The sequence below is a fragment of the Symphodus melops genome, assembly GCF_947650265.1.
Source record: "Symphodus melops genome assembly, chromosome: 13".
NCBI classification, from domain to species: domain Eukaryota; kingdom Metazoa; phylum Chordata; class Actinopteri; order Labriformes; family Labridae; genus Symphodus; species Symphodus melops.
Genome location: NC_136703.1, coordinates 9,021,356 through 9,040,502, shown reverse-complemented (window position 1 = coordinate 9,040,502; position 19,147 = coordinate 9,021,356). Strand labels below are relative to the sequence as shown.

The 19,147-nt window shown below is 40.2% G+C and overlaps 1 protein-coding gene across 5 annotated transcripts in view; it reads left to right on the top strand.

The window, feature by feature from the left end:
* The first annotated feature begins 7,714 nt into the window (after positions 1-7,714).
* The window catches only part of LOC306833484 (kazrin-like), a 126,587-nt gene continuing 115,154 nt past the window's right edge, over positions 7,715-19,147 (top strand). For 2 of the 5 annotated variants that reach the window (XR_013780360.1, XM_079358763.1), the window contains exon 1: positions 7,715-8,323. Coding sequence is in view for 4 of the 5 variants with exons in the window: in XM_079358763.1 (XP_079214889.1) it covers positions 8,152-8,323 (172 nt within the window). In the remaining variant the exon portion in view is untranslated. The remainder of the gene's footprint in view (positions 8,324-19,147) is intronic. The other 3 variants (XM_079358762.1, XM_079358764.1, XM_079358761.1) reach the window with 3 other exon arrangements.

The window sequence follows — 19,147 nt, the reverse complement described above, 5'->3', positions numbered from 1 at the left end:
TTTTCTGCTTCCACGTCTTTTACTACATTTTCTTTATCAGTATTTATTGTTCTTGTAGAGATACTTTTACTTCTTGTACTAATTTTACTACTGTTTTTTCTGCTATTTCCTCTTCTTCTACGTCTTCTTATTCTGCTTGTACTTCTTTTTCTGCTTCCACTTCTTCTTTTACTACATTTTCTTATTCTAGCACTATTTCTTGTTCTTGTACAGATACTTCTACTTCTTGTTCTACTTTTACTTCTGTGTGTTTTCCTCTACTTCTGCTAGTTCTTCTTCATTCAGCAGTGTTTCTGCAACATTTCAGCGGGAAGCATTCACACGCATTTTCCGCAGGGAAATGCACATTTTCTAGTTATTAGGGTGGTTGCCTGAAAGGCAAACCACACTACTACTATTGTAAATATTCTTATTATTATTATTATATCCTCAAATTTACGCGCGCTACTCCTCCCACAGCGTTTGCGCCACACACACAAAAAAGGTATCAAAACGACCGGCTCGGTCATGACATGGGTGCTATTACTTTGTGGAAACTTCGGTCACACGATGTGGACACAAATCGAGTTTAAACGACAAAAATTTGCCCCATTGAAAATGAATGGCAAAAATTCAAATCCTAGAGTGTAACGGCCAAAAACTTAAGTTTTGGAGACATATTTGTAAATCGCCATCCTGAAGTCATTGTTGCTCACATATATAAACAAAATACATCAAAATAAAGCTCTGAGTGTCCTCTCACTCATAAAGCAAAAAGTAAAAACATAAAATGTTTCAGTCTCTCAGGGGAGGAATTTGTTTGACAGTCACGCACCACATACACACACATTGGGCTCTCACTCTAGCTGATGTCCAGAATTTCATAGTTTTCACTCATGTTTTAAAATTGCCACTGTGGTCCCAATCTGAATGTTAAATACACATAAAATATATCAAAACGTGCGCCTATTTGTTCTGTCGCTCACAGTCCAAACGGATCTGTGATACCATGTTTAGTTTTCAAGATATTTGAGGTTTTGCGAGCAGTGGTAAGCCCATTCAAAGACTTTGGTTGACATTCAGCTTTGATCTGCCAAACTGCCAGAACATTCTATCAATCAGTGAGCTGCAGGTATTCAGAGAGTGATGACATCATCATTTGAGTGGGACCATAGCAGTGGGACAGAGTTCTGTCTTAGCTGTTAGCTGACTACAGTTAAACAGTTTTACTGCAGTATAACTCAGAAACACATACACAGACGGCAACCACCCTCACAATTTCTGCTGGAATTGTCTAGTTATTATTGTTATTATCCAGTGATGGCAATCATAGAGAATGATGCGCGATTGAGCATTAATTTTACCAGTAAGTCAAATGATAAGAATTTGCAGCCCTAATTTCAACTCATTCATGACACACAACAGTGTTGGGCCTTCCAGGTTGAGCACAGGCAAACAAGGACTTGGGCCTGCTTTTCTCTGAAAAGCCTGATTTGAGTATTCACAGTGATAACAAAGAGCTTTTAGAAGACTCGTAGTCCCAGAAGCCTTTGCAATACTTCAAACCTCCATTTGAAAAGAAGGGGGACCCGAAATCTCTCTCCTCTCATTGGAGGGGACTGAAGGTGCACCCCAGTCTGCACCAGTCTGTCCTGGCTCCTTGTTCTCAAAGCTGTAGACCTGGCTGTTGGCAGCAGCAAGCTCACTGACCTGCATGTCGGCAGCAGCCAGCTTGGCGCTATATTGGGGCTCGCAGCACAAGACACGAACATCAGATTTAAGCACATGCCCTTTATCCATATCAGTTTGAAGTTGAAACACACTTTCTTCGTCATTTTTGGTTGTCATAAGCTTCCTCCATAGAATCTGTTAGCATAACTACCAAGCAATATGACGGATGTCAAGTTCCGATTCTGGGAATGAGGTCCCGCCCTCTGATCTGTAATAGGTCTGTAGTTTCAGTGATCGAAAATTTGAGGAACTAGCATTGTAATTTCATCCCTGCTAACCAAAACAGCCTCCGATGACTCAAAGTGACGATTTTTGCATCATTGGAGGCTCCTTTTCAAGCAAAGAAATAAGAAGCTTTTCCGTCTCTGGTCAAAATGAGGGCAGAATGAACGACCATTAAAAAAAATTTCCAGGTTTCTAATGATACAAAGCTTAATGCAAATAGGTGAAGTATTCCTTTAAGAACATCCCCTAACCTGCTAAGACCATTCCTTTTCCACTAAAATTAAGAAATATGCTTTTATAATGCAAATAAACTAACAAACTTTCAGAATTAATGACTGGGGATGTAATGCTTCGAGAAACTAATGATACTATTCATGATACTTGATTTTTGATATGATTCTCTCACAATTTCTTTTACAAAATGAGACTGTAGGCAAATAATGACTGAAAAACATTCCTTTCGGGGCTGCATACTCAGTTTTCAGTGTGCCTTGGCCTTTCAATATTTTTTTCTCGCAACAAGGGGCGATTAGAGCCTCTCATTGTGGTTTTGATTAAAGGCAGCATCATGTTGGTTATGCAATTTGTGTAGTTCCCTGTCTTCTTGCAATATTTGCACAGATTTTTTGTCTTGTCTGTTATCTTGTCTTATAGGGGAGCCATGCTTCCACAGCACTGCAAAATATTGCTTTGCAGCTGCCAACCACCTCTGCTCTATAGTATAGTTGCTGATGCTCACAATATTATTGCGATTTATTACCACTGTGAATCTTGACACCTTCGAATATTTTTGAATTTTATGATTAATCATTACATTCCTAGCAATAACCATTTTGAAGTATAAAAAAAGATAAGTGACTTTTAGTGATGCCATTGAGAATTGCTCTCTGAATATGACCAGCAATGTTCATAAGTTATCAGTGGTTCCACAGGAGACTCATTATTCACGTCAATGATGTATTGCAATATGACAGTTAGAAAAAACATTATAAACTTACGTTTTTTAGAACTATTTACCTCAAGTTTAGGTATTAAATATAATGTATTGCACATGATGATTTTTTCTAATTATATTAATAAAACTAGTATTCTATCTATAGATATCGATGCCTATTTCAATACCACAGCTATAAACATGGAAGTGCTAGGCTCCAAGTTGTGGGTACTAATAAATAATTGCAAGAAAACTCCTTCAAACTGTTTAAATTGCAGAAATACTTTCGCAGAGTGTTTTAAAAACCTTACTTGATACTGATGTCAGCCTCACAATGAGTGCAATTAAATCACAGCATGTAAATTCCACCTTCATGGGGCTCTTAATCAAAACAATAACATAGGCAATGTCGAGGCTGGTGGAGAATCATTCGGATATTTCTGTGAAAGTGGTAAATGGATGTGCAGTGCTTATAGAGTACATGAAAGTCTCTGGCAGACCTTCAAATCATGAAAGCAGTTGGTTTGGTTGTTTAGAACGGCTTTGTGGATCTTTAATAGTTAGGATTGGAGCACTACAGACGACTCCTGTCAGAGAGTCTTTCTTCAACTTTATTTGCAGCAGCAGGGATTATACAGGTTTCCACGTGTGTATCGGCGTGCCTGTGTATGTCTGTATGTGTGTGTGTGTGTGTGGTCTGGATACAAAGAAAACAAATGGATATAAAGTAATTTACATTAGTATAGCAGTCAAAAAACCTCATTATAACTGCTTGCATTTAACAATAATAGTAAATTCACTGCACTTAAACATAGTGAAATACAACGTAAATACAACTCGGTATTTCAATACACATTTAAAAGGCTAATTATTCAACATAAGAATTATGACGCCAGATTAGCATGGTGCAGCCTCGTACAAAGTAGCTAGTTGGTCACGCATAACAAACTGGATATAACATTTCACTCTAGCGGTGAAAACCTAAACATTCACACCATCATGCTCCTTAAATGTGCAACAGTAACGTAAACTCACCGGTTGGTTTCATTAACGCACACAAAAGTAAAGGGGAAAAGAGTCGTTTCCTCTGTTCTCATCCTGAGTGTGCACTGAGCAGCGTACTCGCAGCATTCACCGTTCACATGATGGTGCGTTCACCTCATAAAACAAAACACTAAGTGAATAGACTTTCAGACAAAGCCGCCCCCAACTGTTCGTATGGCAGTTGAAAGAGTAGTAGAAAGTCTATTTGGTGGTTTCTTCCTCTTCGTCCTTTAGCATGCTTCAACCTGCCATCGACTTTGAGTAGCTACATGGCTTCATCGTATTCTGGTGACAGAGATGCAAGACAACTGTTTGTAGGTCGAGAACGTCCGGCTTTGAGAGCTCTCAATTCTTCCGCAAAGCAGTCCTCTTGAGCCCTTTGTAACATCAGCTTCTCTGCTTGCAGAAAATCAGCAGCTGAACAGGGTGCTGTTGTATTGGCCTCAGCCGCCCCATGAAGAAAGCTAGCGGTTTCCTGAAGAAGTTCTTTCCAGTTGGAGAACTTACTGGGGTCAGGAAGTTTTGTGGGCAAGCTGCTGGAAACAGTTCCTACGAAGGCAGATTTTCTTAACTTTGTGGTGTCTGCTTCTGCCTCAGATGAGGGCATGGTAGGCCACTCATTCTCCAATAGATGGAGGAAATGTGGACCTTTGTTCCAGCGGTGTTCTTGTACCATCTCTTGTAGAGTTAGTCCGCAGGTTATATCGTCGGCTGGATTGCTTAGGGTGTCAACATAGCGCCATTGAACAGGGTTGGTCAGATTCTGGATTTCTGCAACACGTGTTCCCACAAACACTTTATATTGGCAGGATTCCGATTTGATCCAGCGCAGCACGGTTGTAGAGTCTGACCAAAGAGTGCTATGTTACAGTGGTACTGAGAGCTCTGTCTCAATTACCCTAGCCAGCTGTGCGCCAGTAAGCGCGGCACTGAGCTCGAGACGTGGGATGGACAGCTGCTTACGGGGCGCGACTCTCGACATGGCAAACACAAAGGAGACATAGACTTGTTGACTGTCATCTGTCATCTGCATGTAGGCTACCGATCCATAGCCGCGCTCCGAGGCATCACAGAAGATGTGGATGCGACGGGTTGCAGTGTCAGTATTGACAGTGGCTGGTGCATAGGGACGAGGCAGTTTGAGATGTTGCAGAATGGGAATTTCCTGTACCCAACTCAACCATTTCTCCAGAAGATCGGCGGGTTGGATCTTGTCGTCCCAGCCAATGTTAGCCTTCTACATGTCCTGAACAAGCACTTTACATCTCGTGGTGAATGGCACAATGTAGCCCAATGGGTCATAAAGCTTGGTAAGGACACTGTAGACGTTGCGAAGAGTAGCGGCTGAAGGCTCAGTTTGGCGATGCTTGTAACTCAGGGTGTCGTTCAAGCAATCCCAACAGAGTCCAAATGTGGGCTCTTGAAGGTTGTCACTGGCTTTGGATAGCCATAGCTCACTGCTAGCTGACTGATTCAGGAGGTAAGTGTGCGACAACTTCAGGTACATTACTAGCCCATTGCCGGATATCGAAACCTCCCTTGCTCAGAAGTGCTTGCAGATCATCAACCAGAGCTTTAGCATCTTCAGCTTTACTCACACTGTGGAGGCAATTATCAACATAGAACGAGTACTCGATGACTTGCATGAGTGGATAGTCTGGTGGTTCATCGTCCCTGACGTGTTGTTGCAGGGCGAAGACTGCGCAACAGGGGCTGCACGTAGTTCCAAATGGTAACACTTCCCATTGGAATATGCGTGGTTCAGATGCCCTCTGCATACTCCGCCACAGAAATCGTAGGAGTGGTTTATCACTGGGCAGCAAGCGGATCTGGTGGAACATCGACTTAATATCTCCGCTGACAGCGACAGCATGACATCGAAACCGCATCAGGACGCCAATCATGGTCTGACCGAGCGTTGGTCCCGGCAGGAGTTGGTCATTCAGGGACAGGCCGTTGAAGGAGAAGGAACAGTTGAAGTCAACTCTGTCCTTTCCGTTGTGGTGCACCATATGATGGGGTACATACCACGACTCAGGGGACTTGGCTGCCTCTTCTGCTGAGATCTCCGCTACATAGCCAGACTGGACGAGTTTATCCATCTCCTTACAGTATGAGGCTGCTCGAACCGTAACTTTGGCCAGTCGGCGTTCGGTGCTACGTAGGTTGGGCATCACAGCTTCTTGCTGAGCACAGAGTGGGATGGCTGGCTGTCGACGCAACAGTGGAGTAGCATAACGCTGAGTACCGTCGACAGATACACGTTCAGAGGCTGTCTGTAGGAGGATGAGCACTTGCTGGTCTTGCTTGGAACGCGTTGCAGTCTTTTTGCTGACATACGGGACTGTGTCAATGTGCCAAAGGCATTCCACATTCCTGAGGAGCTCAGTATAAGAAGACTCAGTGGTGATGTGCAGACAAGAAGGCTGGTGAGAAGAGACTGGCGTGATGTCAGAAGGACCTTGCAAGGAAAAGCCTAGCCTGGTGCAGATGGCTGTGGGACCGCCAGATGTGCACGTTCTAACTGGCTGTGTCGGAGTAAGAAGCTGAGGCATATCTGAGCCAATGAGGAGTAGAGGAGTTTAAGCGTGCAGGCTGTAGCTTTGTGACTGCGGCCGCACTTCCAACATCTGTCACCTTCCTGGATCCACTTCTTAATCTCAGCAGTAGACAGTTTCTTGAAGTCGGAGCATGAGTTAAGATAGTGCTCCTTATTATTGCAGAACGGGCAATAAGGACAAGGTTTGAAGGCTTCGACTGAGCAGTCTCCTTGTTGGCTGTTTCCCCAGAGCAGAGGAAGACTGACGCTGTCTTATCTTTGAGCTTTGAACTACGTTGGTCTCTCTTTGGAGGGGAAGGCCCTGTAGAGTTGTAGAGAAGAGTAGCTCGACTACTGTGACGCTTAGCTTGAGCTTTCAACTGGAGCAACGCAGCATGATCGGGCAGTTTAGGCAAGTTTACTCCTAGGTATTGATACGGGAGACTAGTTGTGACAGCAGACCTTGTTATTGGTGGTGCTTGAACTGTCTGGGTAGCCACCGTGGGAAGGACAGGCACGAATGAGTTTAACATTTCACTCTAGCGGTGAAAACCTAAACATTCACACCATCATGCTCCTTAAATGTGCAACAGTAACGTAAACTCACCGGGGGGTTTCATTAACGCACACAAAAGTAAAGGGGAAAAGAGTCCTTTCATCCGTTCTCATCCTGAGTGCACACTGAGCAGCGTACTCGCAGCATTCACCGTTCACATGATGGTGCGTTCAAGCGCACCTCGTAAAACAAAACACTAAGTGAATAGACTTTCAGACATTGGTAAAACAGAGACATCCACAGCGGTTTTACAACAATTAGCCATACAAGAGTCATAACCAGTTGAAAACACACATTTCTTTAGCTCTATTTTTTATTATTTTTCGTGCAACCAGTACAGTTACTGATGTTACTTTTTTCACAGTTTCATGAATTAGGCCGAAGGAGGTGGACACTCGACAACATTGTGATACTAATATTGTTGCAATCTAAGGTTGATGTTATTGCTTGAATACAAACAATCCCTGCTTTAACACCGGTAAAACAGAGACATCCACAGCGGTTTTACAACAATTAGCCATACAAGAGTCATTACCAGGTGAAAACACACATTTCTTTACCTCTATTTTTAATTATTTTTCGTGCAACCAGTACAGTTACTGATGTTACTTTTTTCACAGTTTCATGAATTAGGCCGAAGGAGGTGGACATTCGACAACATTGTGATACTAATATTGTTGCAATCTAAGGTTGATGTTATTGCTTGAATACAAACAATCCCTGCTTTTAACACCGTTTAGAGAATATGTATGTTGCCTAAACCAATTCATAATAATGTGGGGAGACAAGATTAAGGGATCCATAAGATATGTGTTGGTGTCAATCCTGAAGATACTAACTAAATCTCAAACATACTAAAAATGACCTCTGGTCCAGGCACAGTCTTTGTCATGAGAGCACTCGGTTTGTCTCCTTTGTGTGTGAGTGTGTCCCTGCTGATCAAGGCGTGTCTTCAGACGGTGATCAGGGGGCCAATGAGAGGATGCCTGGGACACGGACACACACACACACACACACACACACACACACACACACACACCCACACCCACACACACACACACACACACACACACACTCTCTCGGGCTCATAGACACACTCACATACAGATTAGCAGGGTAAACTGTGCCGCTCATCTGGGATAAATGCGGTCAGAAAGGGGAACAGCTGAGCAAACAGCTCTGGCAAGAGGCAGAGAGCAGAGCGGAGAGAGGAAGGAAGGGATGACAAACTATTCATCCCGGCAGAATGTCGGCGACCGGCTGCCACGCTGGATATGCATCAGTCCTGAACCTGGAAGAACAGTGACCAGCAGAGGTAATAGCTCAGAGATACACACACTGTAGGCTTATACAGTTAGATACCAATTTCCTTTTTTGTCTCGAACAAACCGTGCTGCAAAATGGAAATAGTAAGATGGAAGTAGTTCATTGTACCCCTGAGGAAAGAAATTATTTGTATTTTTTACAGTGAAAATTCAAGGACAGGTGACACTGCAGATGTATTCTGTGTCTATCAGTTACCAGTCTAAGACTGGCAGTAATGAGACCTGCTGTGTCTTGTGTAGAATAAAAAAAGTAACACTTTGATAAATACCATTACAGTTTTTAAAACTCTGTTGTAAAATTCTGCTCTGAAAAGAGAAGATGGCACAATTGTATGCCTCCATTTCAAAGGAAAGCTCTTGTTTTTAGTGACATGGTTTTCAGCACTCCAGATGTGGCACAGTGGTTAAGTGAGTTGAGATGGAACAAGAAAAGTTATTATGCCAGGTTTGCTATGCTCTACATTTTGAGTCCAGATGGCCTAATGTTGACAGAACCAATGAAACCTGGGTCATTTGAATATAATTCGAATAACAGTGATATCCAACATAAATCCTGCATCAGTGGCCAGGTAAAGGGGGAAAAAGTGAATGGCCTAATCGGCTGAGTCATTGTCTAATGATTTACATGATTTAAATGTTTAGGGTTTGATTCTGTGGTAGTAAACTTAACATGCTAAGATAGCAAATGGACTTGGGCTGGTATAGCCCTTCTGGTATAGCCTCTTCTAGACTACTCAAATTGACTTTTTACACTACATTTCACATCAACCACATTCACAAATTGAAAAAGCTACAAAAAGTACCCATCAGGATGAACTAATTTGATATATAAGTTTACCCACATTGTTAGTCATGCCACTCTGGAACAGTTTGGGGCTCAGTGTTTTGCCCTAGGACACTTTGATATGTGGCTACAGGAACTGGGGCTTGAACCCTCAACCTTCAAGTAGAGAGACAACAGACTCTACTATTGAGTCACATACATTTTCATCTTCTAGAGAAAGTAATTCACCTGTATGAAACGATTGGCATCCCTACAAGGTAAGAAGGGCTAATTGCTTTTGCTCTCCTTTATTGAACACTCCTGAAATGTCATACACATCAGCAATTTCACTTATCTCTCCACATAGAGAAGTCTAAACTATTAGGTTAGGCTCAGTGCATTTTGCAAATTGAATTGTGACACTTAAAATACACTGTCGTCTCAAGGCTAACAGAGGTTGTCACTTTTGAACCCTTTATTTTTGCCCAACTTTATTTACTCATATCAAAAACCTTCCTTCCTTCACTGCAGGCTTTGGAATTACAGAGCGAAAAATTAACTGTGATCTTGCGCGCTCTGTTGACATTGTTGGAATGGTCTTGTTGTTGAACCTCCTGTGCAAAAAACTGCATGAGCATAAAAATCTTTGTCGCATACTAAAAGAAAAAAGATGCTTCAAGAGTAGTATAGACTTAAAGTCTTGACATCTTGTGACACCTAAAGTGTTTGTTTTGTTTGGTTTTTGCAATTGTTCCTTTCATGTCTAAAAGCACTTGACATCCAACCAGTCATGTCGGTTTTAGAAAAGGCCTTTGTCAGCTGCTCCTTCTGGTATAAAAATGCAAATAATGTATACACTATCTATAAGGTAGGCAAGTCTTACACTTTCGAACTGATTTTAGCTCGATGTGACTAAATTATAGATTTCTGTTTTTTAAGTTTTTAGACGTTTGTTTTTTTTGTTTTGTTTTTACTGCTGCTGCATATCTGTTCCTAACATCTGTTCCTGAATTATAAGGGTCAGTTGGTCTATGGTATGAGCATTTGCACAATGATTATTTCAGCGAGTTCAGCAAATGAAAAAGTTAAAAAGGTTTTTTTTCCTGTTGGTGGAGTACTTCTGCTTCCTCCTTCATTCACTAAATGTCACTAATGTTAAGCTTTTTTCATTTTGTGGTTCATCTCAATCAGAGCATTAAGCATTTAAGTTTAAGGAAAGAAATTGAAAGCCCAATTCTAACCATCATTTCAATTGATTGTATGATGATAAGATCACAAGACTGGACAAATTCAAAAGTCCTGAGCAGATGGCTTGCCTAATGATGCAGATCAGACAAAGCTGGGTGTGTGCGGGTACAGATGGCTGTCCATACTTGTTTGTTCATGTCCGTTTTATTTGTCCACTTGTGTTGGTCTGTGTTTGTGTAGGTGTACATATGTATTTGAAGAAAATCCTTGGTCTTATTTTCTGTGGCAGTCACAGTCTTGTAGTCCTGTGTCGTCATCGTGCCAGATTGGTAGAGCAGCTGATGGTGGTTATCAAATTCCCACTACTCCTCTGTCAGTCTCTCAACCATTCTACAAACCTCCTGTCAGCGTCTCGGGAGGCTCTGTCAGGTAAAATCAAATCAATTCCCATGTCCAAATGATTAGGCCTTACCCAATTGTAAATTACCTAGAACAGGGGTGCTCAATACGTCGATCGCGATCTACCAGTCGATCGCGAAGGCAGTGTGGGTAGATCGCAAAGCATTATAAAGTAGACGTCAGCCTATCGTCCGTCCTCACTATGAAAAAAAAACCCGGCTCAGTGCTCCGCGCCTCCGTATTTTCCTCTTAAGTTTCGTTTCATTAAAGACGGTCGCGATGTAACGTAGTGTTAAAAGGCTGCATCAATCAAGTTATCATTTGTTGCAGCAAGAAAGGCAGAGGATCATCAGGCAAAGAGGAGGAAAGGTGAGAACTGTAATAAGCTAAGAGAATGAGAAACATAGTGAAGGAGCCTACAGATGAAACATAAAAAATAGATGTAAATGTAGCCTAGGCTGGAAAACTAAAGGATATGCAATGAATCGGAATATTTCAAGGCCATGTTCAGTCACAGTATGAATTATCCATCAATAATATTATTTGGGTGGATTAAGTAATAATGTAACTAAACATGGCATTACAGTTAAAGTAATCAGTAATCATGACTCAGTAGTATACTTGGACTTTTAATTTTAAAAAATTCAACAGAGGATGAGACAGACCAGGACCCAGTTACATACAAAGGCCAGAGTCATTCTCTCTCTCTCTCTCTCTCTCTCTCCACAACCTATACCAAACACTTAATATACAAGTATAGAGCTAAATTCTAAATAAATATATGTTTTGCACGTTTATATTAGGTAGATCATTTTGACTTGGTCATTTTATAAGTAGCTCCCATGCCGAAAAAGTGTGAGCACCCCTGACCTAGAACAGGAAAGTAATGTGGATGGGATGAATGGCAGGGGGACACTTTAATAGAGCCATGTGGTTATGCTTGTGAAGATTTTTCTGCAGCTTTTTTACTCTGTCTAAACTGAATAAAATAAGAAGTTTAAATATTTTAGCTTAAGTTTGGAAACGTGATGGTTACTTTGCAACTGCTTTCATGAATTTAAAGGTCTGCGAGAGACTTTCATGTTACCGTACAAGCACTGCACATCCATCTACCAGTATTTCAGTAATATCAAACCAACAACCAATCGTTTCCCTCCAACTGAGTCATTTAAATTTTAGCTTTAGTTTCTGAGTTTCCCTTCTGTTGCTCTGCCAGAAAATGGGCTTTGTCAGGCTATTTTAGCAGAGGCTTCAAAGATTACATTTCACCAGATTTGCTATTCTGGGAAGAAAATAGCCTTTGTGGTGTAACAGGCGTCTGATGGGAAATGCTGGTGAAGGGAGAAAGAGCCCTGGGTCACTGTGACTTTGGGCCTGCAGACATTCAGATTTACAGAAAGTCTGTCCTGCTATTTAATGTTCAAAGGCCTGAGTGGGCTGTGAGACTGAAACACACAGACAAAATATACATCCGCAAATAAACATTCTCTCATTTTCTTCTAGACACTGTTTATTCCAGTCTCTGTGATAGAGAGTGACAGATGAACTGCTCATAAACTTTGGTCCCACTCTTGCTGGCTGGTTTAATCTGCCTACATTTAGCTTTCCATATAATCTCAAGAACCTTTTTTAATCTGTGGATGTCTGCAAGCTTTCACTATAAGCCTCTATGACGCCACACTTTGTGTGTTTGTGGTTTTGTGCATTTTTTCCATACTTCTGCTCTGTGCATTTACTGACTCGATGTTTCTCACCATTTAGCAATAGTTATCATGGTATCACTGGTTGTGGCACACTTGACACAAGCACCATGCATTATTTAACTAATGGTCATTGCTTGAGTGTTATACTGAAACCAGCATCCCAGTGGGCATAGGCTGTCCTCCTTCACGCTACACACATCTATTTTTTTTTCTGAATTAGAGCAGTTATGTTGCTCTCTGTCAGTCAGTGTTGTCAGTGTTATTTCCCTAGGAATCTACCCAGTAGTTAATGTGACCTTTCAGGACTTTGTAATGCACGCTTGCGGCCACCCAAAGTTTTAAAGATGTATAAATACCAAACATCTCCATGTGATCAAAAAGCCAAAGCAGAGGAGCCACACTAAATACCAAAGCAGTTTGGAGATGTAGTTTGCATTTCCATGGAAAGCCAACTGGGTACCCAATTTTATTTTGACTGCATCTTTAAACATTATTGAATACTGATGCACTTTCAATCTTAGGTTGGACTTTGAATCACTGACTTAGGGATACTTAAATACAAAAATATAAAATTTGCTGCTCACGGGTCTAAAATAAAATTCATTATCTGCCTTTTATCCCTTACTTGTTTAATAAAATAAAAAGCTTTTTAATGTATATTGTCAAATCAGATCACAATGGAATGGTTGGTTGGTTCTAATCGTCGTTTGTAGTCTAATTGTGAATATTTAGTTTTTTCCTGTTTATCTTTTATAATTGATAATTTTAATGTTGAATATGATTTTACTGTCAATGTGTTCTCAAGAAATAATTTCCTTAAAAAGGCAAGTTATTACAAAGAAGAAAGTAACCTATCTGCTCCTAACTGCAGCCTGCAGTGCGTAACACTGGGGCTCTTGGATTAGCACGTTCTTTTCAAAGGTGTTAAATTCAGACACCGTCACAATCACCGCAATTTTCGCCTGGCTTGGTAAATCACATTGCGTGTACTAACTTAACTTCTTTACATATTCTCCTCCCAGTATTTTGCACGCTGAGGCAGAAACACCTCATTTTGCATATTCATTAAGGCAAACGTACTATTTGGACAATACGTGTTATTTTGCTCATATGAAAGACGCAATCCTCACTGCACGCTGTTAGTAAATCAGATAGCACATTTTTTGCTGGTGGTATCAAGTTTGCACACGTTTTAATACACGCAAACGTTTAGTAAATCAGGCCCTTAATGTTATAAATTGAACATGCATGATAATTGTGTCCTTATCGTTGTATCATTTTGCTTTCGAGAGAACCTCAGAGCCATGTGCTTTTTTTCCGAGTGGTGTGGGGTAGACAGTTCAGGGCAAATCAGATAAAGTTATCAAGGACATGAAGTATCAATCCAGCCTCCCTGATTTTCCTGTTGTATACACAACAAATTGAAATATTTAGCCTGTATTTGCACAAATTGAGCTAAGTGGCCAAAACAACACAATGTCTTTACAGCAGCTGAGACCTAAGATCAGAATTTAATGGTGTTAGATTGCAGTCATTAGCCTGGCATTAGGGGAGAGGCTCAGATGTTTAGACATGGGCATACATAGTGACACATTTTGTTGTATTATGTAGCATCATCCAAGGCTAACTGGAGCACCATTGAGGACTGGCTGGTGTAATTGGGAGATGTTAATTAGTCTATTGGATGGAGCTTGTACTCTCTTGTGTATTGCCTTTGTGTGTTGCCCTTTTCTGTGTGCAACCTAATGCTTATGTCAGTTTAAATGTTTGAGTGTGTGTATGTTAGTCAGTGTGTGTGTGTAGGTGTGTGTGTGTGTGTGTGTGTGTGTGTGTGTGTGTGTGTGTGTGTGTGTGTGTGTGTGTGTGTGTGTGTGTGTGTGTGTGTGTGTGTGTGTGTGTGTGTGTGTGTGTGTGTGTGTGTGTGTGTGAGAAAGGGAGAGACAAATCATGGTACAGCATGAATGTGTGTCTGTTTGTATATATGCACACAACACTCTAGGGGTCCAGCTAATGAGGCAGTCATTTGTTTAACGTAATCACCCACTAGTTTATGCCTCCCGCTTCCCCTGGCACACGGACAATTCCCATTATAAAAAGGGCGTGTTTGAATCACATTAGCATGGAAACAAACACCCCATCCTCCTTTTCCACCCTCACCACAACTCCCCAGTCACATTTCGAATTGGACTATCAATAACCAGCTGCTAATGCTCCATCCAAGCATTAATGATGCTATCCACCAGGGATGTGCCATTGGTTCTGTCAGTTTTTACTTTTCTCTATCCTCTTTGGAAAATTCTGCTTATACTGTATATGTCAAATACTAAATAATGTTTTTTTATAACACTAGCCAAGTGCTTAGTTTTCATGTATAAGCTGTCAGAAAAGACTTCACATGAATTGCAGCCACACATGAAAGATACTGAGTGGTGGGATGAAGCCAAAATTTACTGCATATGCCTTTTTACTTTTTTAATTACTGAGTTTCTCCGTAAACAGAGTGGAAAAACAGAATACTTATTTTCATTTGATGGAGTCTTCAAAACATGTAACTTGTTGTAGGTCTTGATGTTAGTTTCAAACTGTTGAAAGTGTTTTCAAAGCATTAAAAGTGTGGAGTCAAAGTCATTTTACATTGAATATTGAACAACCACTGATCCAAAACAGCATTAGTGAGGTGAGTTCAATCAGTACTCTGCAGGTTAGGAATATTGGTTGCCTGGCTCCTAGATATTAAGTGATTTCATGACACAACAAAATATATAGTTACAATACTGACGCCTTTTTAAGATAGGCAGTGAATATGGAAGTCCTGGGCACCAAATAGTGGGTGCTTTATAACCTTGTGTTCTTGGGTTTTATAAATCTATAAAGAGATCTAATAGTTTCTTAAAGCTTTCACTTCTTGATGGATAGTTAGAAAAACACAGAGATTGTATTGTTTTTGTATATTTGAACAACCTTGTTTATTTTCTTGTCTAAATAGCAAAGTACAGGTTCTGCATTACAGTATAAGTTGTATAGAATAAATGTGTTTAGAACTTTCATAAAGCAATACACTGTAGTTTACTACTTTAACTGATAACTAAATGATCAGTTCTTTTGATAGTTATCATCGTTGTCAGTTAATAAAGTCATTTGTTATGAAACAGAAAGCAGACAATCTGCATATCAATTGGCATACAGTTTATCTGATCCTCCAGCTGCCTGTCTCTTACAAAATAACAAACATCAACCCAATTGGCTGAGATCAGCTGTCACTGATGAAAACAAGCATTTCATTACTACACAGAGTGAAAATACAGCGATCAAAATGTATTTTTATGTTTTCATGTCTGTAACGTGGAAAAGGAAAAAACAGTTCACATTCAAGATACACATGGATTATTCTGGCTGCATCTTTCCCTTCACTTAACAAGTGTTTTGTTTTTGATCTACCCTTCATGTTTCGGTTTTCAAAAGTAGGCGCAAATCGTACTTGAGGGAATGCTGTGGAAATTAGGGCCTGGGTGTAACGAATGGATTAATAAGAGCTTACATGGAGAAGGCGGCACACATTGTAAGGATAATACTGGGATCAAGCTGGAGAAGTTCAGCATATTCATCGGAATCAAAACTCAAATTGTCTTCACCAGAGTATGAAATGAGGGGTAGTTGAACTCTGCAGTAACAGGCTGCAAGGTGTAACAAATGTAGATGCATTTGTAAATACAGGTATACAGATTTTGTTTTCTAAACATTGTTGAGTGGCAAATACAGTAAACATAAATTAGAATTTGTTGTTAAAACATCAGAAATGGCCATCACATTCTGCCAAGGGATAAGTCACCATATGTACTTTGTCTTCTCTTGTCTCCTGAAGAAACAAAATAATGTCAATACTAAGATTTCCTTCCTGATAGTTAAAGAAAATTAAACATTCCATGGCATATTTATGCCTTTAAGAAAAAGCCTTTAAGAATAAGAGCTGACCCCTAACAGCTTGAAAGTATTCTGAAGAGGATGAACCAGTGGGGTGAACAGTTGATTGAAAATATAATTTTGTCCTGCACACATAGATCTGTTGCAGTAGTTTTATCTGGTTTATTTTTGAGTGAATAGTCAGATTTTCCCCTCACAGCCTTGTACACATGCATTAATGGTCTAGAAATTAATGCAATTTTAAACTGACCATGAATTAACTATATTAATCAATCAATCAATCATCACAGGCCGCAATTCTCTCATTAAATTATTTGTTTAGGCCAGTTTTGCATGTTGGTTGTTATTACACTTTAAATTTCTCTAATCTAACCAAGGATGCCTGTTTTTTAAATCCCACTCCTGATGCCTGTTTTAAATCCTACTTCACAAGGCTGGCTAGGTATAGTTCTCATCCAAGGAACAAGGGAATAAACTCGCTGTATCATACACAGTGGGTGAAAACCTTTCATTCTGTTGATTTCTGTACACATACATTAGCAGAAGCTCTTCTCTTCTCCCACATTTATTTATTTATTATTATTATGACAATATATTTTTAAGATTTATTTTGGGGCTAAAGAGACAGGAAAGTATATACTGCCAGAAATCAGGGAAACAGATAATGGCCATTGACATTCTGGAAAAGAGACACAGGGTGAACTTGAAATCGCACTGCTTCAATGAATTATAGCCTCTGTACATTAGACGTGTAAACTCACCACTCGTCCTCCAGTGCCCCACTCCTGCCTTTATTCCTCTCTGTCTCTTAGGCACCTATGGTAAAGTTGTAAATGTTCCTCACTGAAAATAATGTCATAATGTGAATAGCTATCTGTGTATCAAATAGACTGCGCCCCTGCCTTTGTATAACAGGCATCAAACTGAACAAAAGTTGCAATGAGAAAAATCTTGTTCAAAGTTGTAACTTCAGCATCAATGCAGATCAGTTATCCTGTGAAACAGTTGCTTCGTAAAGCTCTATAATATCAGATACGTTATTTTGCAAAGTATTTAATAGGGCTTTTGATGTAGCTTCTTGAGAGGAGCACGCAAAAGAAAGATGTCTTATAAATAATTGTCTTAATTGTCTTCAAAATATTCTACCACTGTCTTTGCTGGAGAGCAAAATAGCCTCACAACACAGGAGGAATCCTACTTCAAAAACTGTATTTGAAGTTAGAAGGGGACCTTACCCGCTGCCGAAACAGTCATAAACATCCCACAGAACACAACATAAACATTTCACATTCTAAGATCCAGATGTGCTTTGTGTAAAGTAATTTGGAGTCTTATTTATTTGCAAAAAAAGACATTTGAGAGTTAAAATAGAAGGGTTTTATGGCCATTTCCTCCCATCTGTGATGAGAAAGCAGTTGAGAAGCAGCAGGTAATTTAGGTTAATCCTCCTGCCAGCTGGCTGATGGAAGAGCTGAATTAATACATGCTAGTGTATTAAATGAAATAGATCATAATAACTACAAAACGTCACTGAATATGTATGTCTAAAAATATGTATGTGAGTTAAGGTAGACTTGGGGGCACAAACAGGAGGGATGGAACATTATGTAGCCAGATGAGCATCTGGACATTTTCTTTCTAATTGGACTGATTATTAATGCAGGAGGCCAAGAGGCCAGCTGGGGCCTGCCATTACCCTTGTGCTGTCCCTCTGAGAGCCAATCCGTCCCCTTAGAGCTGTGGGCCAAATCAATGGCGCTGAATGGGCCTGCAGCTGTGTCTTCTCTGAAAACATTATCCACAATACAAGTACTAAATGTGACATTAACATGTGGAAAATGTGCTATTTATTGTTTGATAAGATCTATATTTAATTCTGCAATTTGCGTTTTATCAGCATCTAATTTCTTTCTTTCTTTCTTTCTTTCTTTCTTGATAGATGTCAGTCTCAAATCTTGACCTGAACTAAGAATCATTTCCATCCTTTAAACAAGCAAACTGCAACAATTAAAGGCACTTTTCTGATATTTAGTTGTCAAACCTCAGTTCTACAAATAATTCAAGTCATCAAAATGAAAGCTCTTTTCCTTCTGTCTTGTCAGTGATGAAGGTGTAATTCAGAGTGGCAATCTTTGTTGGCATTGCCAAAAGCAATTTGCTGAATATGTTTGCTGCTTAATGAATTTGGAAGTGTATATTCAAACAGGCAGAGGTATGTTATAAATTAATGTTTGAATACCACAATGCCATCTATCTGGGAAGAACAAGTTACTGATATACAGCAAATCAAATATGTAGTTACACCGAGAATCCAGTCAAGGTAAATCAATTTTTGTTCTGGGACTACTGAGGAAATATAAAATTTGTTTGTACTGGCAAATGCAGTTTCATAATGTGATTTATACCAACAACCCAGCCAAACAACGCTTTCTCTAATTAGTGAAACAGCTCAATCTGACAGCCTATTTCATTTAAACTGTTTGCAAGTTGGAGGTTCTTATTTGATAATAAAAACTTCATGTTATTGAGCTTCTTTGGCAGAGTCCAAAATTGCTTGAGATGGCGCTGTGATGGCGACAGGCGGAGGAGCGTCCTGAGTGCTGTTTGTTTGTTTGTTGAATCCTGTCGTCTAACCGTCTAATCATATGATTCTGATTGGTATTCTGTTCCTGAATGTACGCTTGATCATCAGAAACTGAACTGTGCATGATCGAACTTCCATCACCTCTATTATTTCGTTTTTTTCAAACTTTGTGCTACCTGTCACAATGAGGAAGTGGGTACCTGCGCTGCTTCTGCTAACCTGGTTCACTGTGGGTCCCCTGCTCGCGTTTGAAGCC